The sequence below is a fragment of the Chanodichthys erythropterus genome, chromosome 15 (genome assembly GCF_024489055.1).
Source record: "Chanodichthys erythropterus isolate Z2021 chromosome 15, ASM2448905v1, whole genome shotgun sequence".
NCBI lineage: Eukaryota > Metazoa > Chordata > Actinopteri > Cypriniformes > Xenocyprididae > Chanodichthys > Chanodichthys erythropterus.
In genome coordinates this window covers 40,337,502-40,363,717 of record NC_090235.1, presented here as the reverse complement: position 1 = coordinate 40,363,717, position 26,216 = coordinate 40,337,502, and the positions used below count along the sequence as shown (strand labels likewise).

The 26,216-nt window shown below is 36.7% G+C and overlaps 1 protein-coding gene across 2 annotated transcripts; it reads left to right on the top strand.

Moving 5' to 3' along the window:
• LOC137002006 (T-cell differentiation antigen CD6-like) lies at nucleotides 1-20,551 on the top strand. 2 transcript variants are annotated; one of them, XM_067361427.1, is made up of 15 exons: nucleotides 1-105; nucleotides 2,630-2,683; nucleotides 3,506-3,778; nucleotides 4,286-4,561; nucleotides 6,678-6,989; nucleotides 7,440-7,751; nucleotides 10,641-10,700; nucleotides 10,957-11,091; nucleotides 11,372-11,488; nucleotides 11,588-11,707; nucleotides 13,329-13,403; nucleotides 13,802-13,894; nucleotides 14,000-14,140; nucleotides 18,036-18,113; nucleotides 19,599-20,551. In XM_067361427.1, the coding sequence occupies exons 1-15, from the start codon at nucleotides 54-56 to the stop codon at nucleotides 19,733-19,735; spliced, it is 2,235 nt and encodes a 744-aa protein (XP_067217528.1). In that variant the 5' UTR covers nucleotides 1-53; the 3' UTR covers nucleotides 19,736-20,551. The 2 variants fall into 2 exon arrangements, with proteins under 2 accessions (XP_067217528.1, XP_067217529.1); XM_067361428.1 differs by lacking the exon at nucleotides 2,630-2,683.
• The last annotated feature ends 5,665 nt before the right edge of the window (nucleotides 20,552-26,216 follow it).

Below are 26,216 nucleotides of genomic sequence, written 5' to 3'. Positions count from 1 at the left end.
CAGAAAGTGAAGCTCAGCAGTACTGAAAACAACCCTCATCCAGCTCATGAAGAATGGAGACTTTCAAGATCATGACCATTGTCCAAACTGTTGCTTTTATACAAGGTATCTATCTATCTGGGATCAGTAAGATTTTGTTTTTATATAAGAAGATTCTTATGTTTACAAATACTGCATTTATTTAATAAAAACAGTAGTGTTTTTAAATATTGTCAAAAAAATCTATTTATATATTTTAAAATATACTTTTTTCTTGTGATAACAAAGCTCCAATTTCAGCAGCTAGTACTCCAGTCAGTACTTCAGTATTATGATCCTTAAGAAATCATTATAAAATAATGTTGTTTTTTGTTTTGTTTTTTCCTCAAACTTTTCTTATCACAGCTCTGCTTAATGAAGCGTTGAAAAGTCTTTTTTTCAGGATTACTTTGTAACCTTTTAAAGGTCTTTATTGTAATTTTATCAATGTAATTTGTCTTTAATTAGAAAAAAAATAAAATTATATATATATATATATATATATATATATATATATATATATATATATATATATTAGTACTGTGCAAAAGTATAAGGCATGTTACATTTAACAATTACATTAAAATTTAATCATTTGCAGATGCTTTTATCCAAAGCGACTTACAAGTGAGGAATACAACAAGCGAGTCATCGTGGCACAAGACAAATAGACACAAGGAGTGCTCACAATTCAAGTTTCAGACATTGCTCAGAGTAGTATAAACTAGATTAAGGAGGGATTAAAGGAAGGAAAAGCAAAAATATTTTTTTTTATGATGAGATTAAGTGCTACATTAGTATTTTCAACAAAAAAAGTTAGTATTTTCGACAACAACGACAAAAAGGTTTTAAGCCAGTTATTTATAACTTTTGCTGTAGTGTGTCAGTAGGAAATATCAGTTTACATTTTCAAACATTACTTTTGCTATTAATTGTAATATTCCATTGAGATTTTTGTATGCTCAAGTAGTCTAACAACAGCCGGTATGCTCCACAGTTCTGATCTCACCAACATCGAGTCCATCATTACACAAAGAAATAGAAAAAACTGATCCAGACTAAATTCAAAAGAACTGTGGCAATATCTCCAAGACGCTTTAAGAATCCTACCTGCAAAGTTACAGTACTGTAAAAAGTTTTAGACACTTGTGTAAAATACTGTAAAGTGAGGATGCTTTCAAAAGTAATGTGATAAATAGATTTTATGGTAACACTTTATTTCACAGTGTCCTTGTTACACGTTATATGTAGTTACTATAGTAATAACAATAAATTATGCATAATTACATGCAACTAACCCTGAACCAAACCTAACCCTATAGTAAGTACATGTTGTTAATTTTTATTACTCAGTAATTTTTTGAAAAATCATTTATAATTACACTGTACATATACACCTTAAAATAAAGTGTAGTATTTTTTCAGGTAGCATTGCAGGTTCTTCAAGCATCTTGGAGATGTTGCCACAGTTCTTCTGGATTTAGTCTGTCTCAGTTTTTTTGTTTTGTTTCTTGTTTTGTTTCTTTATGTAATCCCAGGCGGACTCGATGATGGTAAAATCAGATCTCTGTGTGGAGCATACTGGCTGTTGTCAGACTCCTTGTGCATACAAAAATCACTGGATTATTAAAATTAATGGCAAAAGGAATGTTTGGAAATATAAACTGATAATACTGACACACTACAGCAAAATATATAAATAACTGGCTAAAAACCTTTTGGTTAAAAAACTAACATGACTTAGACTTTTGCACAGTACTGTATTTTTTAAGAAAATAAAAAAGCAAAATATCAATTTTTTTTTAAAACAGTGAGATAGAGAAACAAAATCATACTAAGCTGTTGTAAGCAATTCAGTAATGCTTTCTATTTTATTGGAATCAAGACTAAAAATTGTTGCATTTATAAAGTATATAAGGATGGTTGAATATCATTAAATGTTGTTTGTATGATGATGTAAGTTTGCGAGCTATTATACAAATTCTAATACCATACATATTTTAATATGTATTAATAATTAATTTAATAATTTTTACAAAGCAAGAGGAATCATAAAACATACTTACTGTTTTTACCACTGCACGCCCTAAATAAGCTTTCACATAAAATGTTTTACATACAGTTTTACATACAGTATAGTCCACAAGACAAAATAAAAAATGAATTTATAAAAATAACCCCGTTTTTATTTTGTGATATTTGTTCATGTGTCTCTTGTTTATCCTGAGCAATTAAAATGCTTGCTGTTCTTCAGAGAAAACCTCCAGTTCCTGAACAGTGTTTGCTTTTCCAGCATCTTCTGAATGTTTCCATATGAATTTGATATCCATCCAACATACTACCACATCTGTAGCTTTGTTCTACCATTATATAATTAATCATTTAGTTGTCATCTAAGTATTTCAGTGATCCCACAGAATAAAACATTTACAGAAACATTTGTTGTGCAGTGGTCTGATGATTACTGGCACACGGTGGAACGAAAACATGTCGTTTTTTAATGTCACCTCTTCATTAGTTTGATTTAAAAAAAAAAATAATAATAAAAAAATAAAAAAATTCCAGCTATGTAATAGAGACAACAGTTTATCAATTTCTTGCCCTTTTTCAGGATATGACAGTGTCATCTCTCCTGAGCATCCAAAGGTCAGGGTCAATGTGAAACGTGAGTTATTTGTTGTCCTAAAATTGTATCATTTTGATATTCATGGGTAAATCTTCCTTTAATAGTTTACATTTAAATCACTCTTTTTTTTTTACCCCAGTGTAGACTGCTGAATGTTGCAACATAAAGTTTTAATACATTGTGAAGAATAATTTCACATAATTCTTAACCCCTTTGAAGAGTGTGACAGGATGTCTGCTGCGGTGATGCTCTTGTTATACAACCACTGCAAATTTGCTCACTTCCACTGTATTTTTCGTTGTTGCACTAAAACAGGTGGCACATCAAACAGGCAGCCTGTAAGATGTCAGATGTAGGGCTCTATGTTTTTGTTACTATTTGAACTTCATTATTATAGTTTATTATAAATGAATGTTTTGTCTTCAATTGTAATAGTTAGGGTTAGGGTTAGCAGTGTTGTTTTATTTGGGTTTGTACACCTCTGTAACAACATCAGTATTTCAGAAACATGAAAAAAAAAGTGTAGGCATTGTTTTTAGCAAACTTGCATTAGTTCTCACTTTCTGATATCCTAAACAAAATTAACATTTTTAATAAATCATTATTATTTCCAATGCATTGGGATTTGATTGGATAAAAATCAATTGGAAGAACAAATGCAAGTTTGTTAAAAACTATTTGGCTATTGGTTAACATTTTCTAGTTAGCCTTTCCAAGAAAGTTATTTCATTTTGATTAAAGATTAGAGACAATTTTTCTTATAATTTTCTTTGGAGTAACAGACACTGAAAAATAGTTTATAGACCAGGAATATGCATTGAGAAAGTACATTGTAAAACGTAAATTTTCTTATATTCTCAGTTGTGTCACAAGCAGATCAGCGTTCTGGGTCGTGCTCCTGGACCCTCAACACTTCTAGAAACAACACATCAGTTATAGCCGTGGAGGATATTAAAAGTCTCTCTTCTCAGATCTGTCTGTCCCTGGGATGTGGCGATGTGTATAAATTAAAGGCATTTGATGCAGAATTGAACAGTACCTGTCTCACAGGATGCCTTTACCACGACTCTGAGCTAGACAACTGCACTCAAACTGTGAGAAGCCACTGCAAGGTGCTCTCTGAGGTTATTTGTGGTAAGAACCAGTGGGACGTGAAATAGAATGTCTGTAGGTTGGAATGTATTATGTGAAAATGTAAAAACTGTTCCCATATACAAGAAATAATGAAGTGAAAGACAAACTTGCCTCTGATTGAAATATGTGGTAAAAATAAATAAATAAATGTAGGACATATATAAATGATATAAGGATATTGGCTGATATTCCAAAGAAAAACTGATTGATTTATTTTAATATTATTAATTGAATTCATTTATTATTTAAAAATAATAAAAAAATGTATTTTGCATTGCATATATCAAACAAAGTCAAATCTATGAAATAATATGACTAAATTCAGTATCCTGTTTAGACTTAAGGTAATGTACTGTAGTAAATTTAGGCTACTTAATATAAATCAATACTATATTTATGTTTATTATATCATTCACACGGAATGCATTGCACAGCTTAATAAGAATGGCATATCCATCTTTTTATATACTTGAGGTTGAAATGTTGATTTTCTTCTTTCACCTCCAGGTTTTCCCTATGTGGCTCTAATATCTAGCCCATGTTCCTGGACTATCAAATCCCCAGACACAGAATCCTCTGTGTCTCTGACTGAAGACACTGCCCATAATGTGTCCAGTGAGATATGCCATGAGCTTGGCTGTGGAAAGGTCTACAGACTCATTCAGAGCAGTGCGCAATTGAAAACAACCTGTTTCACAAACTGTGTTTATCACAACTATCAATTAAAAAACTGTACGGAGGTAACTAAATATAGTTGCTCAATCCTCTCTGAAGTTAAATGTGGTAAGTCTGTACATTTTCCATGGCAATATAACAGTTATGAAAAAGATGATATTATATTAATTTAAAGAAATGTTCTGGGTTCAGTACAAGTTAAAGATGCACTATGCAGGATATTCAGTTACAGTTTGTAAACACAGCATTCAAACTTGGCCCCTCCTCTCGGGCGGAACACCATCGGAAGCGCAAGCCCTCTCCCCTGAAATGATGTCAGCTGCACACTTAGCCCAACCTACTCAATAAACTACCTGCGGAAAGATGAGTGATGAACTATTTTGCAAATTTTGTTTAGCATTATTTTTGCATGTAGACTATATGAAAGAACACATACGCTAATAGTTTGCAAGCGAGTTTTAGCCATCTCCAGTCTAGCTCACTAATAATATGTGTCATCATAAAAACGTAATTACAATGCCTAATAATCTCACTCGGGTTACAGACAGTAGTCAAACAGGCAATAGCAATTTCAGTGAATTGTTTTTTTGTAGAGAAAAAAACTGCAACTGAATTTTGAAGCCTAAATGCAGTCGCCAGAAGCAAAAAGCTAAAAGTGCACTATAAGCGAACTACACCACGGTTGCACAATTTCAACGTCACCACCACTAAACTTCCGACAACTCTTTCAGTCTTTATCTAAAAACATTTTCCCTGAAAGTTTGAATTAGAATAGTTTGTAAGAGCGCAGTTATAAGCATAACTAGGCTGTAAAAGCGGACTGAGCTTACCTGTTAAGTGTGATGACGTTTAATGTTGCCGACAGCCTCCGATTTAGCCAAAAACCACAAGACAGTGCCTTTGTAGACACAAACACCAACACACCTTTAGTGGACCATAAGTAATGATTGAGAGGCATTATTTTTTGTATGAGTATTTTTTTTAAATCCTGCATATTGCACCTTTAAGTTCTGTGACAGCATTTGTGACATGCTGTCAGTTACCACAAAAGAATTTCAATGCATGCCTCAATTTGTGAAAATTGAACTCAAAAATGCAAAAATCATTTTTTTTACAGTAAAGAACTTACTTTAACAATTCACCTGGATACACTGTTAAAATACACACTATTTTGAAATGATAATATAACTTGCACATAATACACAAACTAATGTGATAAAATCACTTACTAACCTTGTTTGTGTCAAATTACGTCCAAGTTTTCTACTCATTTCATGACCATGTAAAGCTGATGAACCCTTTAACTTTCACACCACAAACACAACCCGATAGCATCCGGATATGGGCCACATCAGGCAATGATGTGGAACTGTTGGCCTTCTTCTGGCCCATACAAAATGAATGTGAGCCTAAACCGGTCCACATGTGTAACAGAAAATATGGCCCAAATATGGCCTTTTTAGGCAAAGCTGCACTGCTTATGGCAGTGTGTAATCTAGGTGTGACCCTAAAGTGGCTCATGTGGAAAATAGTGAATATGGCCAAATGTCACAAAATTAAATGTGGCACAATCTAAGGGCAAGCATGAGTTAGAGAAAGCACACTGGATGCCACATCCAAAGGACGGCCCTGTCTGGTTGTAAACCAAAGATGGCCTATGTTGTAGAAAATGTGGTCTAGTTATATTCAGAACTGGGACAGTTTTGGCAAAGATAACAAATTTATTAAAAACAATGGTAATCAAATTAACACATAAACATTAAAAAAGGTAAATAATCTTTTAAAATGCTGACATTGCTGTGCAATGGCCTTCTTGTAGCCCAGTTCTGTCAAACAGGAGCAGAACAGCCAAGTGCCATCATTCTACGCGGTATGTGGGCCGGATCTGGGCCATAGCAGTTTTGCTATCCAGGAAGGGTTGTTTACAAAAACTCCAGTTGCAGGAATTACATTGGTAACATATAACCAGATGTTCCTAGAAAAGTAGTCCCACCTTGAATTGAAACATAGAGACAATTTTTACAAACATTTTTGTATGGAAAAAAGCTACATTTTTACTTATATACCCTTTTTCTACTTATATACCACTTTCAAAATAAATGTTCTAGTAAGTGCATTACTGTAAACATGATTTTGGTTTGTATTTGAAAGTTTCTTTATATCTAAATTATGTAAATAATGTTGGTATTGTTTATATGATTAAATGTCCTAACTGGTTCTTCAGGCAATGCTGCTGTCCGATTGGTTGGGGGCGGTCATCGCTGCGGGGGGCGTGTGGAGGTGTGGCGGGGATCCTGGGGCACAGTGTGTGATGATGGATGGGATATGGAGGATGCAAATGTGGTGTGTTCACAGCTTGGTTGTGGGTACGCTGTGTCTGTCAGCGGGCAAGGTGAGCCGTATGGCCAGGGTACAGGCCCCATACACCTGGATGAACTCAGCTGCACTGGAACAGAGGGGAGCTTATGGGAATGTCCAGCACTTATGCAAGGACACGACTGTGGGCATAAGGAGGATGCAGGTGTGGTTTGCTCAGGTATGTAACACTATGTGTTAGTTATAAGTACCATCTCAAGCAAAGTTGATTTGTGTTCATTATGGATGGATCCACATTTTAACAAATAATTACTATTTGATAAGTCTTTTTGCTGTTTTAAGATTCATATGTTTTAAGGTCATATTGCCCACTCCAAAGCAGTTTAACTGAGAAGTTAACTGAAAGTCATACAATACGAAAAAGAAAATGCATAGTCCATAATAAATTTAGTCCCTTGTAGCATATAAACCAAATGCAACTGTGGCAAGGAACAAAAAAACTCCATTTGATGTTGGATAATGGAGAAAAAAGCATGAAATAAAATAATAAAAAGAAATCTTGTCTGTGTGCCATGGGTGATACGTTTTGCATGTTTTTTTTAAATAAGTTTTTAATTATTTTTTTTCATTGCATGTGCCTGTTCACATGTCTCCTCTCATTTTAATGAAGAATACAAGGCCCTGCGACTGACAGGAGGTCTGGATCGATGCGCTGGAAGAGTGGAAATCCATCGCAATGGTACATGGGGGACAGTTTGTGACACGTGCTGGCAGAAGGAAGAAGCTACAATGGCCTGTGATATGCTGAATTGTGGAGTGGTCAAACATTTCACAGCCTTTGACCCCCCCTTCAAGCATAAAAATGAAACTCTCTGGTATTTTATCTGTAAGCAGAATAGCAAAAACCTGTGGCAGTGTCCTGAGCACATTAACAATGAATATTTGTGCATGGAAACAAAAGCAGCTGGGTTGATTTGCAACAGTAAGTAACATGTTTTGTGTTTTTACATGTAACATGCAAGGGAATATTTTAATAGATAGAGCAACAGTTTACCCCAAAACAGAAATGTTATAATTTTCTCCTGTTGAACACTAAAATAATTGTTAAAATCTTCACACAGCCTTATTATAGTGACCATGTCTGTCAAACTTCAAAACAGTTTAAAAAAAAAAGTAGGTAGTAAAGCTCATATGCTATATTCCAAACCTGAAGATTTATTCACATTTTTCCCCTTTGTTTCCCCTCACCCCCCGTTTTGTTGGTGTCACGTTTAGTGTGGTAGCAGTGTAAGATAAAGACAAAAGAGATAAACAATAACAGTCTTTATTAAACTTTACCAACTCAGAACAACACTTCAAAAATCTCAGGAACTAAAATGACACCACACATTAAAGGGTTAGTTCACCCAAAAATGAAAATTATGTCATTAATGACTCACCCTCATGTCGTTCCAAACCCGTAAGACCTCCGTTCATCTTCGGAACACAGTTTAAGATATTTTAGATTTAGTCCGAGAGCTTTCTGTCCCTCCATTGAAAGTGTATGTACGGTGCACTGTCCATGTCCAGAAAGGTAATAAAAACATCATCAAAGTAGTTCATGTGACATCAGTGGTTTAGTTAAAAGTTTTTGAAGCATCTAAAATACATTTTGGTCCAAAAATAACAAAAACTACAACTTTATTCAGCATTGTCTTCTCTTCCGGGTCTGTTGTATATATCCACTTTCACACAGTGGCTGCGTTCCAGTTCAGTTTTTAAATGCCCTTCCCTCGCTAACTTCACTCGGTCTCGTTGACTCGGATGTACGTCATTGCTACGTTGCACGAGTGCCCACTTCTGGCGGAACCTTTGTATGGGCTGAAATGGAACGTCCTAAGCCCTTGATCACTTGGAATCCGCAATGGAGCTGATTTATTATTTATTTTTTCCCCTTACAAAATTGTTTAATACAGCATCCAATATGTATATAAGTGTGTTTTAAATGTTTAAAACATAATTAATATATCATAGAGTTGTTTGTGGTGGGGTAAATTAAACGCGATATGCGGTGACGTCACAATCGTGTTGCATTGTGGGTTATGGAGCTGCCTGAAGTGTACATATGAAGTAGACTCGCTCCCTCGGTCAAAATCGAGGGAGCGAGGGTCTGTCCATATAAACTTCCCTCGTCCACTTCACGAAGTGGAACGCACTTCAAAATGGCGGCAGGGATTCCCCCGAGGGGAAGTGTTTAGGGAAGTTCGCGAGTGTGTGTCTAAAACCGAACTGGAACGCAGCCAGTGACACTGCTGCTGCTTTTTCTTCTACGGCGGTTAGCATCCAGCTTATTGGTGCATTACCGCCCCCTTCTGCTCCGGACAGTGACGCGATTAGGACATCCGCACCTAAGCACCATTTTAAAAAATATAGCAATACCAAAATACAAACAATGTAGAATAGCTTGAATACAGCGTGCGTCTCCCTGAGACTAAACGAAGCTCGGGCGCACTAGATAACACGTCAGCAGCATCATTGTCCGGAGAAGAAGGGGACGGTAATGCACCAATTAGCTCGATGCTAACCGCCGTAGAAGAAAAAGCAGCAGCAATGTCACTGTGTGAAAGCGGATATATACAACAGACCCGGAAGAGAAGACAATGCTGAATAAAGTTGTAGTTTTTGTTATTTTTGGACCAAAATGTATTTTAGATGCTTCAAAAACTTTTAACTAAACCACTGATGTCACATGAACTACTTTGATGATGTTTTTATTACCTTTCTGGACATGGACAGTGCACCGTACATACACTTTCAATGGAGGGACAGAAAGCTCTCGGACTAAATCTAAAATATCTTAAACTGTGTTCCGAAGATGAACGGAGGTCTTACGGGTTTGGAACGACATGAGGGTGAGTCATTAATGACATAATTTTCATTTTTGGGTGAACTAACCCTTTAACAAGAACGACAAGGAGTATCAGAAACACAGGGCTTAAATACACTGAGCAAACAAAGGGACCTAAATGAAATGCAGGTGAAACTAATCAGTAACTATGTAAACAAATTAGGGCATAATCAGTAACCTAGGAAACTAACAACTGACTGGGAACAAAAACAAACTAACAAACTCCTTATGGAGATCTCACACCAAATTGTGTGACATTGTTATTCATTATTCACAAGACATGTGAGAACCAGTGGCATTGCCTCAAATGTGTTGTTCATACAAATTTCACTTATATTCCCTTTTAATTATGAAATTCTAAATAATTACATATACATTATGACTAATGCAAAGTTTAAGGCTTCTCTGATGCTGCTCACTTAAACAAAAGCAATGATATTACGTAGCGTCTCTCACATACGTCTCCATGGTTGCAAGCCATGTTCCCTGTGCAAGCAGGGGCTCACCGGCGCTGCGTAATATCATTGCACTGCTGCAGCCATGGAACGGCAGCAAAGTTCCTTGATTATTACGCCTGAATGAGAGTGTAGTTCCTAGCCATATCAGCCTAGAAAATCGCAACTTTTTATTTTCCGTCGGTCTTAGTACACAATTTAACTACAGAAGAGTCAAGTTTTAAATAGGAAAAATATCAAAACTCTTTGGTCACTTTTAAGCGCGATGCTAACGGTCTAATCAGATTCAATGAACTATGCTAAGCTATGCTAAAAGTGGTACCGCCAGAACCGGAGATCGGCTGAATGGATTCGAAAACGGTAAAACTCAACTGTTTAACTCTAGGGGAGCTGGAAAATGAGCCTATTTTCAAAAAAAGTGGAGTGTTCGTTTAATACTAACGTAGGTCAATGCTTCACACAGAATTTGGAGCAGCACAGAGCCAGTCCTATGTAAAACAGCTTCAAAATAAACATTCTTTTTTTCCAGACTCTCTTGGTCTGCCTGTTCCCACCAGTCAAATACCAAACTCAACACCAGCAACCACAGGTAATCTTGAAACTTTCCAAGAAACCTAAAACTGAAAATGATTAAAGGGGGAAATTACTTAGGGAAATTAAGGGGCTTAATTTACTACTAATGCAGTTCTGCCATGGAGAGTAAAATAAATGTTACATTTGAAGAAAAACAAAGGTAACTCACGAGTTATAACATTCATGGTTGGCTGCATTTATAGAAATGGTGTGTAATGTAAGGTAGAAGCATCACTCTTTTATCACGTCTGGGACTCTTTTCTTTCATCCAGAGATGACGAAAATGGAAAATTCACATAGATTCTTCCCATCTCCAGAGTTACTGGGGTGTTTTGTTCTGGGTTTCTTTCTTGTGATTGCAGTTATCACAAATATCCTCTTGTGTCATCATGATAAAAAGAAAAAAGGTAAGTTCAAACCTGCAGATCACCATCTAAACACAACACTTTTAACAAATTATTGTCAGAAAACCTTATGGACCACATAATTAGCTATATGAAACCTTAATTTGGGTGAATCTCATGGAAGCTATGAACAGCATGTCATAATTAACCCCAAAATAAATAAATTTCAAATAGTAAATTACAATTTACATTCAAAAACCAATTCAAGAACCATTAAGATTAACAATTAAGCCAAATGTGTACAAAAATTGTTTATTTTTCCTGTGTTTCCCCTCACTGTTAGCTGTTGTAGTCCAGAAGAGATACATGAACCTACAGGCCACAGCTGAAGCAGAGGAAAATAACTACAGAGATTCTGTTCATCTTGTCAAAGTTACAAACAATAGCGATGATGCTGAGGGTGAGTGTGTTTTACTCTGTGTGTGCTGATATTCTGTGAATGACAGATACTTAATCATTTTTTCTGTATTTGTAAATTGTTTTCTCTGTGTGCTTGTAGTTTCCATATTTCCTCAGCGTATCTGGCCTCAGAGTAGCATTGAGAGTGGATCGTATGATACGGACTATGAGCAACATGACATCAATCTGGAAGCGACTTTTCCTTTATCCACTTTTCACAGTTAGTCATTGTTATGTGTTATGGACAATACTGAGCAAGCAGGAAAGACTAGGGATGGTTGTAACATGGGGTCAGCTGTAACACCATCAGTTTACAGAGTTAGATTTTAAGTTTTTGATTAAAGATTACAAGGGTACATGATTAAAAAAAAAAAAAAAAAAGATATGCTCAAATTAATATTTTTTTTAAACATACTGCAACATTCAGTAAACACTGAGTTACATACATCAGAACAAAAGGTGTTACAACATCCCCATTCTTCCCTATACAAAAACAAAATTGTTGTGAATTCCAGTGTTGGGGATAACGCATTACAAGTAATGTGAGTAATGTAATCAGATGACTTTTTCAAGTAACAAGTTAAGTGATGCATTACTTTCAAATTTACAAAAAACTTGAAGAGTTACTTTTTCAAAAATGAAATGCAAAAGAGGGGTCATTAAAATGTTCTCCTTCCTTCAAGAAAATCTGGCTTCTACAGCTGTTATTTTCTGGTTCCTAAAAAAGGATGCCGGGATGCATCTGATCCTAAATCTGTGTTGTCTGTACTGTACTCTGAGGACATACAGGTTTAAGATGTTAACACTAAAGTGGTTTGTGTCTCAAATCCAGTCACAAGACTGATTCAACACGATAAATCTACAGCAGTGGTTCCCAACCCTGGTCCTGGAGTACCCCGAACACTGTACATTTTTTAAATCTCTTATCTGAAACACCCATCTGAGAGTCTTTACTAATGAGCTGATGAGTTGAATCAGGTGTATTTGATTAGGGTGATATCTAAAGTGTGCTATGATCTACATGACACATACGTTCATATAAAAAATTCTACCAAACACAGAAATTTCAGGTTTGCTTTCAGGTTCAGGTTTACTTTCAGGGGTCAAAGTATACCAATATTAAAGGTTCACCCCAAAATGAAAATTCGGAAAATTCGAAAGCTCAAACATGCTGTGTAACAAATGAGATTCATTCTTGTGTTACGCAGCATGTTTGAGCTTCCGGAAGAGGTTTGTTCTCATGCGTCATTCATGTTCGGTTAAGCATCTGTTTATGTTCGCTGATATGAGTAAAAGCCTAAATGAAATCTGTTCATCATAAAAAGTGATCAATTCTCTTCAGAAACTAACTAACTAAACCGACTAACCAACTAACTGACTAAACCGCTCGATTCATATGAATTAGTTTTCTGATCGCTTCATAAACTTTTTAAAGCGTCAAAAATCAAGTTGCAAAGCCAGTCTATGGAAGGACAGAATGCTGTCTGATTTCATCAATAAGATCTTCATCTGTGTTTTGAAGATGAACGAAAGTCTTACGGGTTCCACGCTGGATAAGCTTGCGGCTTATTCATTTTACTTTTGGTGTGAAATGACCTTTACATTTTCCAAAAATTTAACTTTTTTTTTTTTTATTAAAAAACAAACAAGCAAGCCCAGCCCAAGAGAGAAAAACTAACATAATAACATTAATTTCTATAAAAAGTAACTAAGTAATTGCATTACTTAGTTACTTTTTTTAGAGAGTAAAGCAATATTGTAATGCATTACATAATGTAAAAGTAACTTCCCCCAACACTGAAAATGAATAGGCATTCATTTTTCTCTTCTTTCTTATGTAGACTCAATGCGGTACAGTGCAGATGATAAAACGCCTGCTGTAAAGGCCACAAACCTGAACAGTGTGATGGAGGAGGGTAAGAAAGGGAAGGTTTTATTTCTCTTTGTTTGTTATTTATATTATTTCATTTGTATGTATATATGTTTGTAATAACAACATGAAATCAAAATTCTGTTTACTTTCTCAGTATTTATTCTTGGTCTTTCTGTGAATGTGTTCATGTTATCCAAACATCAAATTCATATAATCCTCCAAGAAAACACCAATTCATATAATCCTCAAGTATTAAGTATTAATTGCTAAACAATAACAACTGAGAAAATCAAGTCTCAACCTCCTTTTTTTTCTCATTTAAAGTCCTGTTTCACTCGGATACACTGGTATAGGCTGATAAGTAATAACGGATAAAGCTGTCCATCAGAATATATTAAATGATTACATTCTTAAATACACACAAACACTGTTTGGTCTCAGCTTCCCTGGCAGAGGTTTCAGTGAGAGGGTACCAACAAATTTGTGACACTTCCTCTGATCATGATGCACACCAGATGCGTGGGTCTGCTAGTGGTGAGAATTATTTATATATAACAAAACTTTGACTAAATAGGCATGTCTACTAAAAGGCCTTGATTAGGCTACAACGAGTATTATAATTACCTCTCCTTCGCACAGTGGACTCGTTTGAGTCATCCTGCACCTCATCAGGAGAATGCTATGAGAACACAGGCACAAATGCACAGGACCTGTGCTCGCTGGAGTCTGCTGAATGTTATGAAAATACAGGGGAAAACAGAGACAGTCTACCAACTGCAGGTATTAAACATCCCAGGATTTTTATTCTCTCTAGAAAATGTTAAATACATATAACTGATGAAAAACTGATGAAAAAAGAATGCAGCAGAATGCTGAGTGCTGTTGTATCGCAGGTGGATTCACAGCCGTGGCCCATGTAATCACAGCTATGCTGATATTTAGTCCATCAGTGTATGATTTTTGATAATGTTTTTCGTAACTTGTTCCTCAGTATTCAGGTGTGCATTCACTTTATCATTGTATAACCTCACAATATCACGACATAAAATATATCCTCTTCACGTGAGAGATTCCTGCTATAAAAAAAATTTTCACTGTCAGTTCTTCTCTACTAAATTTTTGGTTCTAATTCTTGGCTAATCAAATATAAGAGGACCAAAACTAACTGTTGTATAAATTCAAATGCAATTCCTGTGAATTTTAAAGGGATAGTTCATCCAAAATTGAACTGTACACAAACAAGTACTAAGTAATAATAATTAACATATACTAGGTTTAGGGTTTGGTTTAGGGTTAGTTACTTGTAACTATGCATACTTTACTGTTATTACTACAGTAAGTACATGTAACTTGTATAACGAGGACACTACAATAAAGTCTTACTGACGATCTTTCTTCTGACATGAAAAAAAGATATTTTGAGAAATGTCTCAGTGTTTTGTTTAGTATATAGGAAATTCATTGGTCACTAAAACTGCTTGGTTACCATCATTCTTCAAATATACAGTACTGTGCAAAAGTCTTAGGCCACCATTAGATGTTGTTTTAGCAATGGTATAATGACCATGTATAATTATTTCTTGGTCTCTTTTAAAAATATAACTAGAAAATACAGGAAATGTGTATGCAGTATTAAAAAACAGAAAAAAATAAATAAATAAAAAAAATTGCACGGCTACGAGTGTGATATTGCGTTTATACAACAGTTCGACAGCACGAGTGTGTAAATAAATAAGAACAACAACGGAGTGTCTTGAAAACCCTCTTTTGTGCAGCACTACTTCCTTCCGCCACGGATTCGAATCTCAATTTGACAGTTGGACCAAGCCTCCATTACTAATTCTAAAACGTCACTTCAGAACTAGTAACGAAGGAACGTTGAGTCGCTTCATTGAAACACATTGAATTTTCTACAGTATTAGAGAGAGAGAGAGAGAGAGAGAGAGAGTGAGTAGGCTATTACCTGTGTCTGGTATATATCTGGCATTACATTCATTCATCAAGTCGATGTCCATAATATTACATCCTTTATACAAGTCCGTTTGAATGTCCGCTGAGGTAAGCGATCTTTGTATTCTTTTTTCAGCTTTGGGAATTTTCCATCCATAACACCACAGCGCTAAAACAACTTCCTTTTGCAAAAGTTCCTTTCAATTTAAAAGTCTCTTGTGACTCACTGACTAATTCTCCTGTAAAGTGTTGCCGCCATCTAATGGCGTGTTAATGTAATGTTCACTCAATCCATATTACTTAATGGACATATTTATATAAAATAATATTTATTGAACAAAATATAAGCACAATTGTACAGTTCAGTCAAACATAAAGCACTAGTTATTAAAAATATATATATATAGGTCACCATTTACGCTTGTATGTGGGTTTTACAAATATTTAACGAATGAAAAGGATTTTAAAGAGCTTGTGACAAAACCTCCCAACTCCATTGGATCCTCAAACTGTCAATCAAGCCTCATTAATCCGCCTCACCTCGTGAATGAAGTGCGCACGCAGTTTGGACATCTCATAAAGATCTGATGTTTGAAAAAAAAAAAATGTAAAGCGTTTTGTTTACTCAAAAAAACATATGTTTATAAAGTTTAATGTTTTACGTATTTGAAGCGGAGAAGAGTCTGATATGTCCCGTCTAGTTGTAGCCAATGTGCTATATAAGGATGTAACGTAACGTTTATTATTATCAAATTTAACATAGCACAATTCGACTTGCTCTGGAACAAATAATAGATCAATAAGACCAAAGACTGCCCGTTCTATGTACTCAAATTGAATTATGTCTCGTGTTTAACCACTATAAGAGCCAGTGGCAAATCCCCGAGGCACTGGCTGAGATGAAGCTGATCTTGGCGGTTACAGAAGCACTGAACGGCCGCTGATGCACTCGAGCTCGCATCTCCGAAAACGTCAAATCAAATTGTAAAATAGGCGCTGTTATTAAATATGAGTCACATATTTCAGGTCTAAACAACTACATTCTCGCCTAAAAACTATTAAAACTACAGTTCGTGGTACAGGGAGTAGTATTTGTAAAAATTACGGTTGATTTGATCGGCCGCCATGACGGTCACTTCAAGCTGAGTGATACAAACGGTGAAAAGGCAGTAGGAGTGCTGTTATCACTGAAATATCGCATGGCTATCAGCCAATCAGATTCGAGAACCAGACAGAACTGCTGTATAAATATATATATAGCCTATATATATATATAGAGAGAGAGAGATAGAGAGAGAAATGAATGGGAGTCGAAAGCATTACTACAAAATGAGGCTTCGAAGTTTAAGTAATTCTAAATGAATAATTCTAAGCATAAAATCTAGAATTCATTCACAATGCAGCTGCATAGAACACTACTACTACTACCCTACACTACCCTAACCCTAACCCACCATCTACTAGTCGTCACAGTAGTTGTCATTACATAAATTTGAACTGTCATGAAATAAAGTTATTTTTCTTTTTCTTCTAGATGGAAGCAATTTGGACCAATACATTATAAATACTCACATATTATTTTTGTTTCAACTTATAGAGGTGTACATTTTTACTGTAGTGAAGTAGCAAAAATTTGTGTATTTGATTATACTAATGATAGTCAAAGGTAACACTTCATTTCTGATCCACTTTAGACATTCTATTAACTATAAGTAACTTTGCAACTTGTAAACTACCAGTCATTAAGTAATAGTAAACTGTCTGCTTAATATCTGCTAACACTTTAATTTGATGCTCCCCAACAGACTATTCTATTGAGTTAGTTGACATGTAGTTGCAAAGTTACTTATATTTAGTAGAATGTTTAAAGTGGACCATCAAAATAAAGTGTAACCTTGTCAAGTAGAGAAATTTTGACATAAATAATATCTAAATGTCCTAAAATCCCAAAAGAAGTCCATACTTTTATGGTTACTATACTTCTACTTCTCTACTTCTTATCATAAAAAATTAATACAGTTTTTTATTCGCTTTGGTAATGTTTACATTTTAAAAACTCTTAGTACAAAACCAGACTGATCACACTTGTAACACAGCTAGTCATTCTTTCAAAACCTGATCTCATTCTTTCATTACAGTTATGCATATTTTCATAATCATTGTCACTACATAATCATTGTTTCAAAACACAAGATTATTCTAATATGAAATAAGAACACTTGGTTTATTCACCGAAAACAGCAGTATGTATTTGAAAAAAGTGCAATTTTTAATGATCTGTTGTTATATTAGTATTAGAGTTTTGAAAATGTGCCACTTTCTTGTGAAAGTTGTGCCAAAGCAATTTAAAAAAACAAACAAACAAACAAACAAACAAACAAAAAAAAAAACACTAATTGAAAAAAAAAAAAAAGATCTTACACTTTTACAGCCAACAATGGCAGATTATTTAGCAGCATAGGTTGGGTAAATAAGATCTAAATAACCTAAAACCAACTAAAAAGAGCATAATTTTGTAGTTACCAGTGTTTCATAAAACAAAGAACAAGCAACTTACTGTTCCCAGTCAAAAATGACTATGAATAGCCACAAACCCCAACCTTTTTTTCAAAAAGTTAAGGAGGGTTAAGAGCAAAACTGCAAATGAGGATGTAGAAATAGTGGTCTAGTTTAAATTTCTGAGGATTGTATATATTCTTGTAATAGCTTTCCTAATTTGACTCAGATAATGAAGATTTCCTGAAGCAGGAATCCAGAAGATCTGTCCTGGGCCACAACATGGATCCTTCCTTCAATTACCAAGGTGTCTATAACCAACAGATAATATACATTTACACCTCAAATTGATGTTTTTGTTATTTGTTGAGATGCTGTACAGTGGTCACTTCTTAATACACACTGCTTGGCCCAAAAAATAAATAAATCAATCAATAAATAAAAATTTGCTGTTTGGATTTAAATAGGCAAATGCTTAAGAGTCTATGATTGGATCATTATTGCAGTGATTATTAGGTTTCTAGCATGTTATATGTTTGGCAACAGTTCTTAACCCTAATTGATGGATGTGTGCTTTTCATTTCTTAAACAACCATGTAGGATGACACAATATGGCTATATTCAAGGATTACAATGTCAAGATTTATTTAGGCTGAAATTGTGAAAGAATGGTTTGGAGGGAGTATGAAGAATCATTTTCACACATGAATTGGCACCTCTGAGTTCAGACTTTAAATTCATTGAAAGTCTTTGGGATGTGCTGGAGTAGACTTTACAGAGTGCTTGAAACTTGAATTGGCACCTCTGAGTTCAGACTTTAAATTCATTGAAAGTCTTTGGGATGTGCTGGAGTAGACTTTACAGAGTGCTTGAAACTTGCATTGTCAATACAAGATATTGACCAAAAAATTGATGCACCCTCTCAAACATTCATGTTTGAAAATATTTCTTCATGCTCCCTCCCAACCATTCTTCCACAAATTGAGCCTGATGAATTTTGACATTGTCATCCTGGAATATGGCCATGATGTGTCTTCCTACATGGTTGTTTAAAAAAAATAAAAAGCTACACACTCCATCAGTTAGGGTGTCATGATCACCGTCTGTTCCTGTCAGTTCCCGGACTACATCTCCCATCATCCTCTCTGCCACTCACCTGCACACACTTAACACTAATCACTAATCACCACACCCAGCTGCAGCTCATTACCAGGACAATAAAAGACTCTTACACACATCACCTCACTGCTAGGTCTTGATTACCCAGTGTATCATTTCCGAGCGTTTCCCTGTGTTTATTGTCTGCCTGTTTACTGTTACTGATCCTGCCTGTTTCCTGTTTATCGACCCGTTGCTGCCTGTCCTGACCCTTGCTTTGCATACCGACCTGTGAGTGATATCTGCCTGTCCTGATCTTTGCTTGTTCCTTGACCACGATTCTGCCTGTCCCTTGCTGTTCCTGTTTGCTCCTGTTTGACCCTGCCTGTACGACCACGCTCAACATTTAATAAAGCTTCGCATGTGGATCTTACTCTGAGTCCCGCCTTCGTTACATAGGGTTAGAAGAACTGTTGCCAAACATATAACATGCTAGAAACCTAATAATCACTGCAATAATAATCCTCTTAAGCATTTGCCTATTTAAATGCTTTAATATTTTTTTTTTGCACGGGCAGTGTATGTTACTGTTTGCAACATACAAACCTCTTGCATGTTTTTGGTGATGTTTCGAGATTATTGCACAAAATATGTAATTTCTATGTATTTTCTTTGGTTTATCTTTTATTATCAGAACTAGATAAAGGGGGCAGCAACAGAGAGGACTCCCCATTGTACTCACCTGTCAGCTATGATAATGAGGCCGTCTCTTCTGAAAGTGACTATGATGACATTGGCAACTATATACAACAACCTAATCACTTACATTAGCTGGAAATTGTGACATAGTGGCCACATAATACTATTAGTACATTACCATTAGACACCATACCTGAGAACCATTTTTTATCATTCTTTCAGACCTTTCAGTGTTTTAAATGTTATTTCTTTGTTCATTCATATCTGTTTCTACATAGTATAATCAAACTTTATGCTAAATGTTTCATCAGTTTTTGATATCACTGCAGATTAAGTGCATTCCAGTGTAATAACTAAGTACATTTACATATAGCCCACAAGTGTTTTTACTTCAAATGCTTAGGACTGATGACTGGTTCATATCCCACAACCACTGAGTAGGACATATTCCACCTAATAATCAGATTTATTTTGTTGTAACCCTTCACCTTTTGACAAGGAGACCACAGACCTCTGGAACTTGAACAGAAAAATACAGTTTTCGCTCAGTCGAGGCTTGTAAATGAGCCTGGCTAGATAAATGATTTTGAAGAGGCCTACGAAATGTTTTCCAATAGAAATGTGAAATGACAGAAGTGATGCAAACTATTCAACATTTTTGGAATAGTTCTATCATTGACATATCATATATTGAGATTAATCAAATGTATTTAGCAATTTATTGTGATGAGACAAGAAACATTCACGCCATTTTCAGCATGTTATGCATACAATTAAGAATAAATATGTGCATATTGTTAATGAATTTAAATGTAAATGTGGTTTCCTGGAAGCCTTTCTGTAAATTCACTTGTCTGAGAATATGATTCATAAAACTGAATCCCCAGATCTACAGTAACTAACAAGGTAAAAGATATGGCTTTGACTCGAGTATGTTTTTGTGGTTTATTAAAGTGACCATTTAAACCATTCATTAAAAATAAAAATAAAATTTGCAAATTCAAAATTATTACTTTAGCCTACACTAAATTGTCTTTTACTATTTTTTTTTTTTGTGGTTTTCTTTTTCTTCACTTCATTCCCTTTAAATGACAGCACCACTCCTCCCAATTGGTTTAATGATGTAAATAACATTTATTTATATTTAATTGATATTGTTTTATCCATGGTGTCAGATAAACCACACTCAAAGTCAGTTATAAACAATCCAAACAGTCGTTTATTGAACAGATGGATAAATGGCACAGTTCAGGTGAGTAAATGGCATAAACAGTTACAAAGTGAATTCTGGATAACGTGCGTCTCTTTTTGTTGCAGGTAGTGAATGTTTTTTTTTTTTTTTTCTCCGTTTTATTTAAGGTTTAAGGCAGGATATTGCAGCACAAAACCATGAAATGTGTCAAAGACACTGTAACATACTCAAAAACAACCTTATATACCTGGTTTAAAACAAATTAAAAGCAAGTAAAATAAAATAATTCTGGCATAATAATAATAATATCATTAATTTCTGTGAGGTAATACAGCACAAATACACAGAAAAAAATAGCAGAAATAGGCTTCATATAATCAAACACCTAGAAGTTATTTGTAAAACAATTTAAGAGCACGAGGGATAAAATAAAGTTCATATGGCAGATTGCCATATTTGAAATTGGAACTCCAAGCAGTTTAAAGGTGGAAACTCTATTAATTGCATGTCCTGAAATAACAGGAGAAGAAGGGCAGGGAATGTTTTCATCATTCCTAGCACTGATGACCATGTCCATTGTCTTTGCTCCATTCATTGCCAATGTAAATTCCTGTCCCCATTCCGCCACTGAATCCAAGGCCTTCAGAGTTAGCCCAGTTAGAGATCCCATTAGAAGCTCAGTGATTGTTAGATCATCAGCGTATTTCATAGTAATTACCAAAGGAGGCAGATGTAAATCCAAGCTGTTTATGGAGATGACAAAAAGCATAGGGGATAGAAGTCCCCCCTAAGGAACACCAGCTGGAATTAAAGGAGTTAGACACACAGGATACTATTCTTACAATAGAGCCAAAGGGGTCATCTAACATTCACGTCAGCTAAAACATCAAGCAATTTATAGATCAATAGTGTCAAAAGCTTGAGTAAAATCAACAAAAACAGCATGAATATCTAATGTAGGGTTGCTGTAGAGTGCTTTGTGCCAGTGTTGCAAAATTTGAATCAGTGTCAGTAGATCTGTTTGCCATAAAGCCATGTTGCGATGGTTCAATTTTAACAACTGTATCCTCTAGAATGGCATCTCTGAGGATTCCTTAGTACAGTTTTCCAACACAGCAGATGATACAACAGGGAGGGTTGGGCACCCTGGAGACCTACAGGCAGGTGCGGGGAGGTGCAGACGGGTGCAGAGGTCTCCAGGGCGGGTCTAGGACCTCAGGCCGTCACGGGTGTGCGGCCGTGATGGGTCAGGAGCCGTAGGCGGCCATGGCAGGTCTGGAGCTGAGGGCGGCCATGGCGGGTCAGGAGCTGTGGGCGGCCGTGACGGGTTAGGAGCCGTAGGTGGCCACGGCAGGTCTGGAGCTGTGGGCGGCCATGGCGGGTCTGGGACCTCAGGCCGTCACGGGTGGGCGGCCGTGATGGGTCAGGAGCTGTAGGCGGCTATGGCAGGTCTGGAGCTGAGGGCGGCCATGGCGGGTCAGGAGCTGTGGGCGGCCGTGACGGGTTAGGAGCCGTAGGTGGCCACGGCAGGTCTGGAGCTGTGGGCGGCCATGGCGGGTCTGGAGCTGAGGGCGGCCATGGCGGGTCAGGAGCCGTAGGCGGCCACGGCAGGTCTGGAGCTGTGGGCGGCCATGGCAGGTCTCAAGTCCCACCAACATATGTTTCCTCCACTCGTTGGCAGCCGGGTCTACTCGTTGGCAGCTGGGGCAGACTCGTTGGCAGCCAGGACTGGAGCGGGCTCGGTGAGGGCTGGAGCGGGCTCATTGAAGCCTGGAGCGGGCTCGTTGAAGCTTGTAACGGGCTCGTTGAAGCCTGGAGCGGGCTTGTTAAAGTCTGGAGCGGGCTGTTTAGAGCATGGAGCAGGCTTGTTGAAGCATGGAGCGGGCTCGTTGAAGCATGGAGCAGATTCGTGGATGTTTGAAGTGGGCTTGTTGAAACAGGGAGCAAAATCGAGGGGACAGGGAGCTGGTTCAGCCCAAAGGTCTATTAGCCAGTCCTCTATGACTGGCGTCTTGGGCTGCTTGACGGCAGAAAACTCAGGAGACTGGGGCTGCACGGAGGCAGAAAACTCAGGAGACTGGGGCTACACAGAGGCTGAAAACTCAGCAGACTGGGGCTGCACGGAGGCAGAAAACTCAGGAGACTGGGGCTGCACAGAGGCTGAAAACTCAGCAGACTGGGGCTGCAAAGGGGCAGAAAACTCAGGAGACTGGGGCTGCACAGCCTTTTTCTTTCTCCTCTTCAGTTGTCTGGGCCCAGCGGAGGATTTTTCTTCGGCCATACAGGGTTTTGGGTCCAGCAGGACACCAGAGGAATGCCAACTGGAGGGGCAGGTGGAGGAAAGCGGCGATTGCCGAACTGGCCAGGCCTCCTGTGTTTCTGGGGAGACTGGACGAGGATCACACAACTTATCAAGAACCTCCTCAATGACAAAATCAGAATAATTTCGAAACAAAATCAGATTAATTGCTTCGACTAGGGGAAAATAACAGGCAGGTTCTTTAAAATGGATCGTGTCCTCGTCCAGCCCCGCCAGAAAACAAGCATTCAAAAAGGCATCTGGTCAGTTCGCCAAATAAGCAAGCTCGACAAACTCTTCCACATACCTCTCCAGCGAGCGACCATCCTGCCGGAACCCACAAAGGTGATCCGACACTGTAGTTGGCTTGGGAGGCACGGGAGACACAGGAACCTCGGAGACGAAGAATAAGCCCATCCTGTATAGTGGGAACTGGAGTCCGGGAAGGCGTGATTGTAACAATATCACATAACACCGGCGCCAGCTCCTCATGAAAGGTCTTTAAACCCGAGGAGGGATACCATCAGGACCAGCAGCCTTTGCTGCATTCTCTTTGTGGAGGTGGTATACTGCAATTGCAACTCATGTTGCATGATGTTATGATCCTGAGACACCATATCACTCTTGTCTCCTTCCATGCCCATTAGTGCCTTCACAGACTTAAACCACTGTTTAGGCTTAGTGCCTCACAGTTCCTCCACCTCATGCTCATAGTATTGTTTCTTTGCGTCCTTAATTTTTTTGGAAATAAATAGAAAATTAAATAGAAATTAACTCTTTATCAATCTAAAGAAAACAGAAAGAGGAAAAATCTAGTCTAATCTAGTCTAACGCTATGCCTTTATACCCACTTTAAAGTTGCCATGAAAAAGAAATTGTGATTGTCTTTTCTCCTTCATAGTTTTCATGTGACATCACTGTATAGGAACGCTGACCTGGAGGGCAAAACTTTCCTTTACTACCTGCCAGTATTTTTTTTATTTTATTTTTTTTATTTAATTTTATTCATTACATTTATATAGCACTTTTCTGGCTACTCATAGCCTTTTACATATGTAAGTGGGAATCTCCTCAACCACCACCAATGTGCAGCATTCACCTGGATGTTGCGATGGTAGCCATATTGCGCCAGAACGCCCACCACACACCAGCTTATTGATGGAGAGGAGACAGAGTGATGAAGCCAATCAGTATATGGGGATGATTGGGTGATTAGGAGGCCATGATGGACATAGGCCAGTGGGCAAATTTGTCCAGTTTGCCGGGGTTACACCCCTGCTCTTTTCAAAGGACATTCTGGGGTTTTTAATGACCACAGATTCAGGACCTCGGTTTAACCTCTCATCCGAAGGACAGATTTTTTTTGTTTGTAATGTACTTAAATGGTGATATTAAAAAAACAAATTCAGTGTCACCATATTTATAAAAAATACTATGTACAGGCAAGCATGGTGAACCCAAAATGTGAATACACCACAAAGTTTCACATTCTCCCAATAGTGCTGCCAAAAAAAGTCTAAAAGTACAATTTGCATGTTCTTTAGAGTGAAAACTCCAAAGTATAATGTGATATACTAAATACAATCAGTAAAAGGAGTTTCCTAACCCTCATAAAATGTTTGTTGTGCTCATTAGGATAGATATATATATACAGGGTTGGGGAGTAACGGAATACATGTAACGGCGTTACGTAATAAGGATACAAAAATACAGTAACTGTAATTTGTTACAGTTACGTCAAAAAACATAGTAATCAGATTACAGTTACATTTAGAAAAAAGGGGAATACTATCAGGATTACAATCGTTTAATTTAAAACTAAATAAATCATTATTTTGCCATACTAACACATATTAAGCGCTGCTTGATTATACAGTATTGGTTCTGTTGCCAGTGATGACTCACGTGAGCCACCCACTGGTGCATGAGCAAATAACACCCGTCTACAATCTCCTCAGACGCAGATTGAATCACTGCTGCTAGTTGAAACGATGCTGCCCATTGGGAAAACGCTTTCAATTCATGGAAATTTCGCTGCTATTTTGAAGAAAATGCAAACGACATGGTTGTACAGTGCAAACTCTGCCTTCCAGCTACGAAAACACTTTCTTTATCAAAGGACTAAAACAATAATCCTTAATACCATACTGTAGCCACTAGATGTCTGAATAGCTCTTTACACACACACACACACACACACACACACACACACACTAAACAACAACAATAGTAATATTGCAATATATAATTTATCAGATTTTTTAAATATTTTTAGTGTTTAGACCCAATCAAATGATGGAACGTGTAAAATTTAAAAACTTGCAGAAATTGAGAAGAAATCATTACAATTAAATTTAAAAATGCAATTTATTTACAGTAAAGATGACCCCCCCCCCCCCCCAAATTTCTTTCTTTTTTTTATACATGTGACCTTGTAGTAATCCAAAGTAATCCAAAGTAATCAGATTACATTATTTTCATATTGTGGTACTTGGATTATGTTTGTTTTGTGTTTGGAAATAGGCTAGACCTTCACCATCCCTAATTGGGCTTATTTTGAATTTTAAGCAGAGGTCTAAGAGTACCTAAAAAACCATACTTGAGTAAAAGTACAGATACCTTACATCAAAAATGACTCGACTACAAGTTACAAGTAACCAATTCCAATATTATTTGAGTAAAAGTCTTAAAATATCTGATTTTAACAGTACTTAAGTGTTTTACTCATGCTGAATAAAGGCTCAGAGATCCACTAGTCCTCAACCCCTGACAGACATGCCAGTGAAAATAAGAAACAACTGATTTGTAAGATGAGAAATCAAGTTTATTTTCTAAAATAAAACAGAAAACCTCAATATTGCAATAAATCAAGGTCGACACAACCTTATAAACATCTACAAACTCTCAACTCTCATTTAAGCTCAAGTGCTCAAAAAGGTCACACATAAACCAATATCCTTCAAAAAGGTCTTGTCAATATAGCAGATAAATAAAACAATGTGGTAATATTTTATAATAACTCACGCTATGAAGCAGTAGTTAAACATTAGTAAGTAGTCAATTTATCATTTATAAAGCATTAATAGACTGTTAGATCAAAATCTCTCTCTCTCTATATATAT

What these genes read in the sequence shown, in the direction of transcription:
- LOC137002006 (XM_067361427.1), top strand. Translation starts at nt 54, where the DNA reads ATGGAGACTTTCAAGATCATGACCATTGTCCAAACTGTTGCTTTTATA. An exon ending in TGCAGGTGTGGTTTGCTCAG is followed by an intron (nt 6,990 to 7,439) that starts GTATGTAACACT and finishes ATTTTAATGAAG; the next exon opens with AATACAAGGCCCTGCGACTG. An exon ending in CAATAGCGATGATGCTGAGG is followed by an intron (nt 11,489 to 11,587) that starts GTGAGTGTGTTT and finishes GTGTGCTTGTAG; the next exon opens with TTTCCATATTTCCTCAGCGT.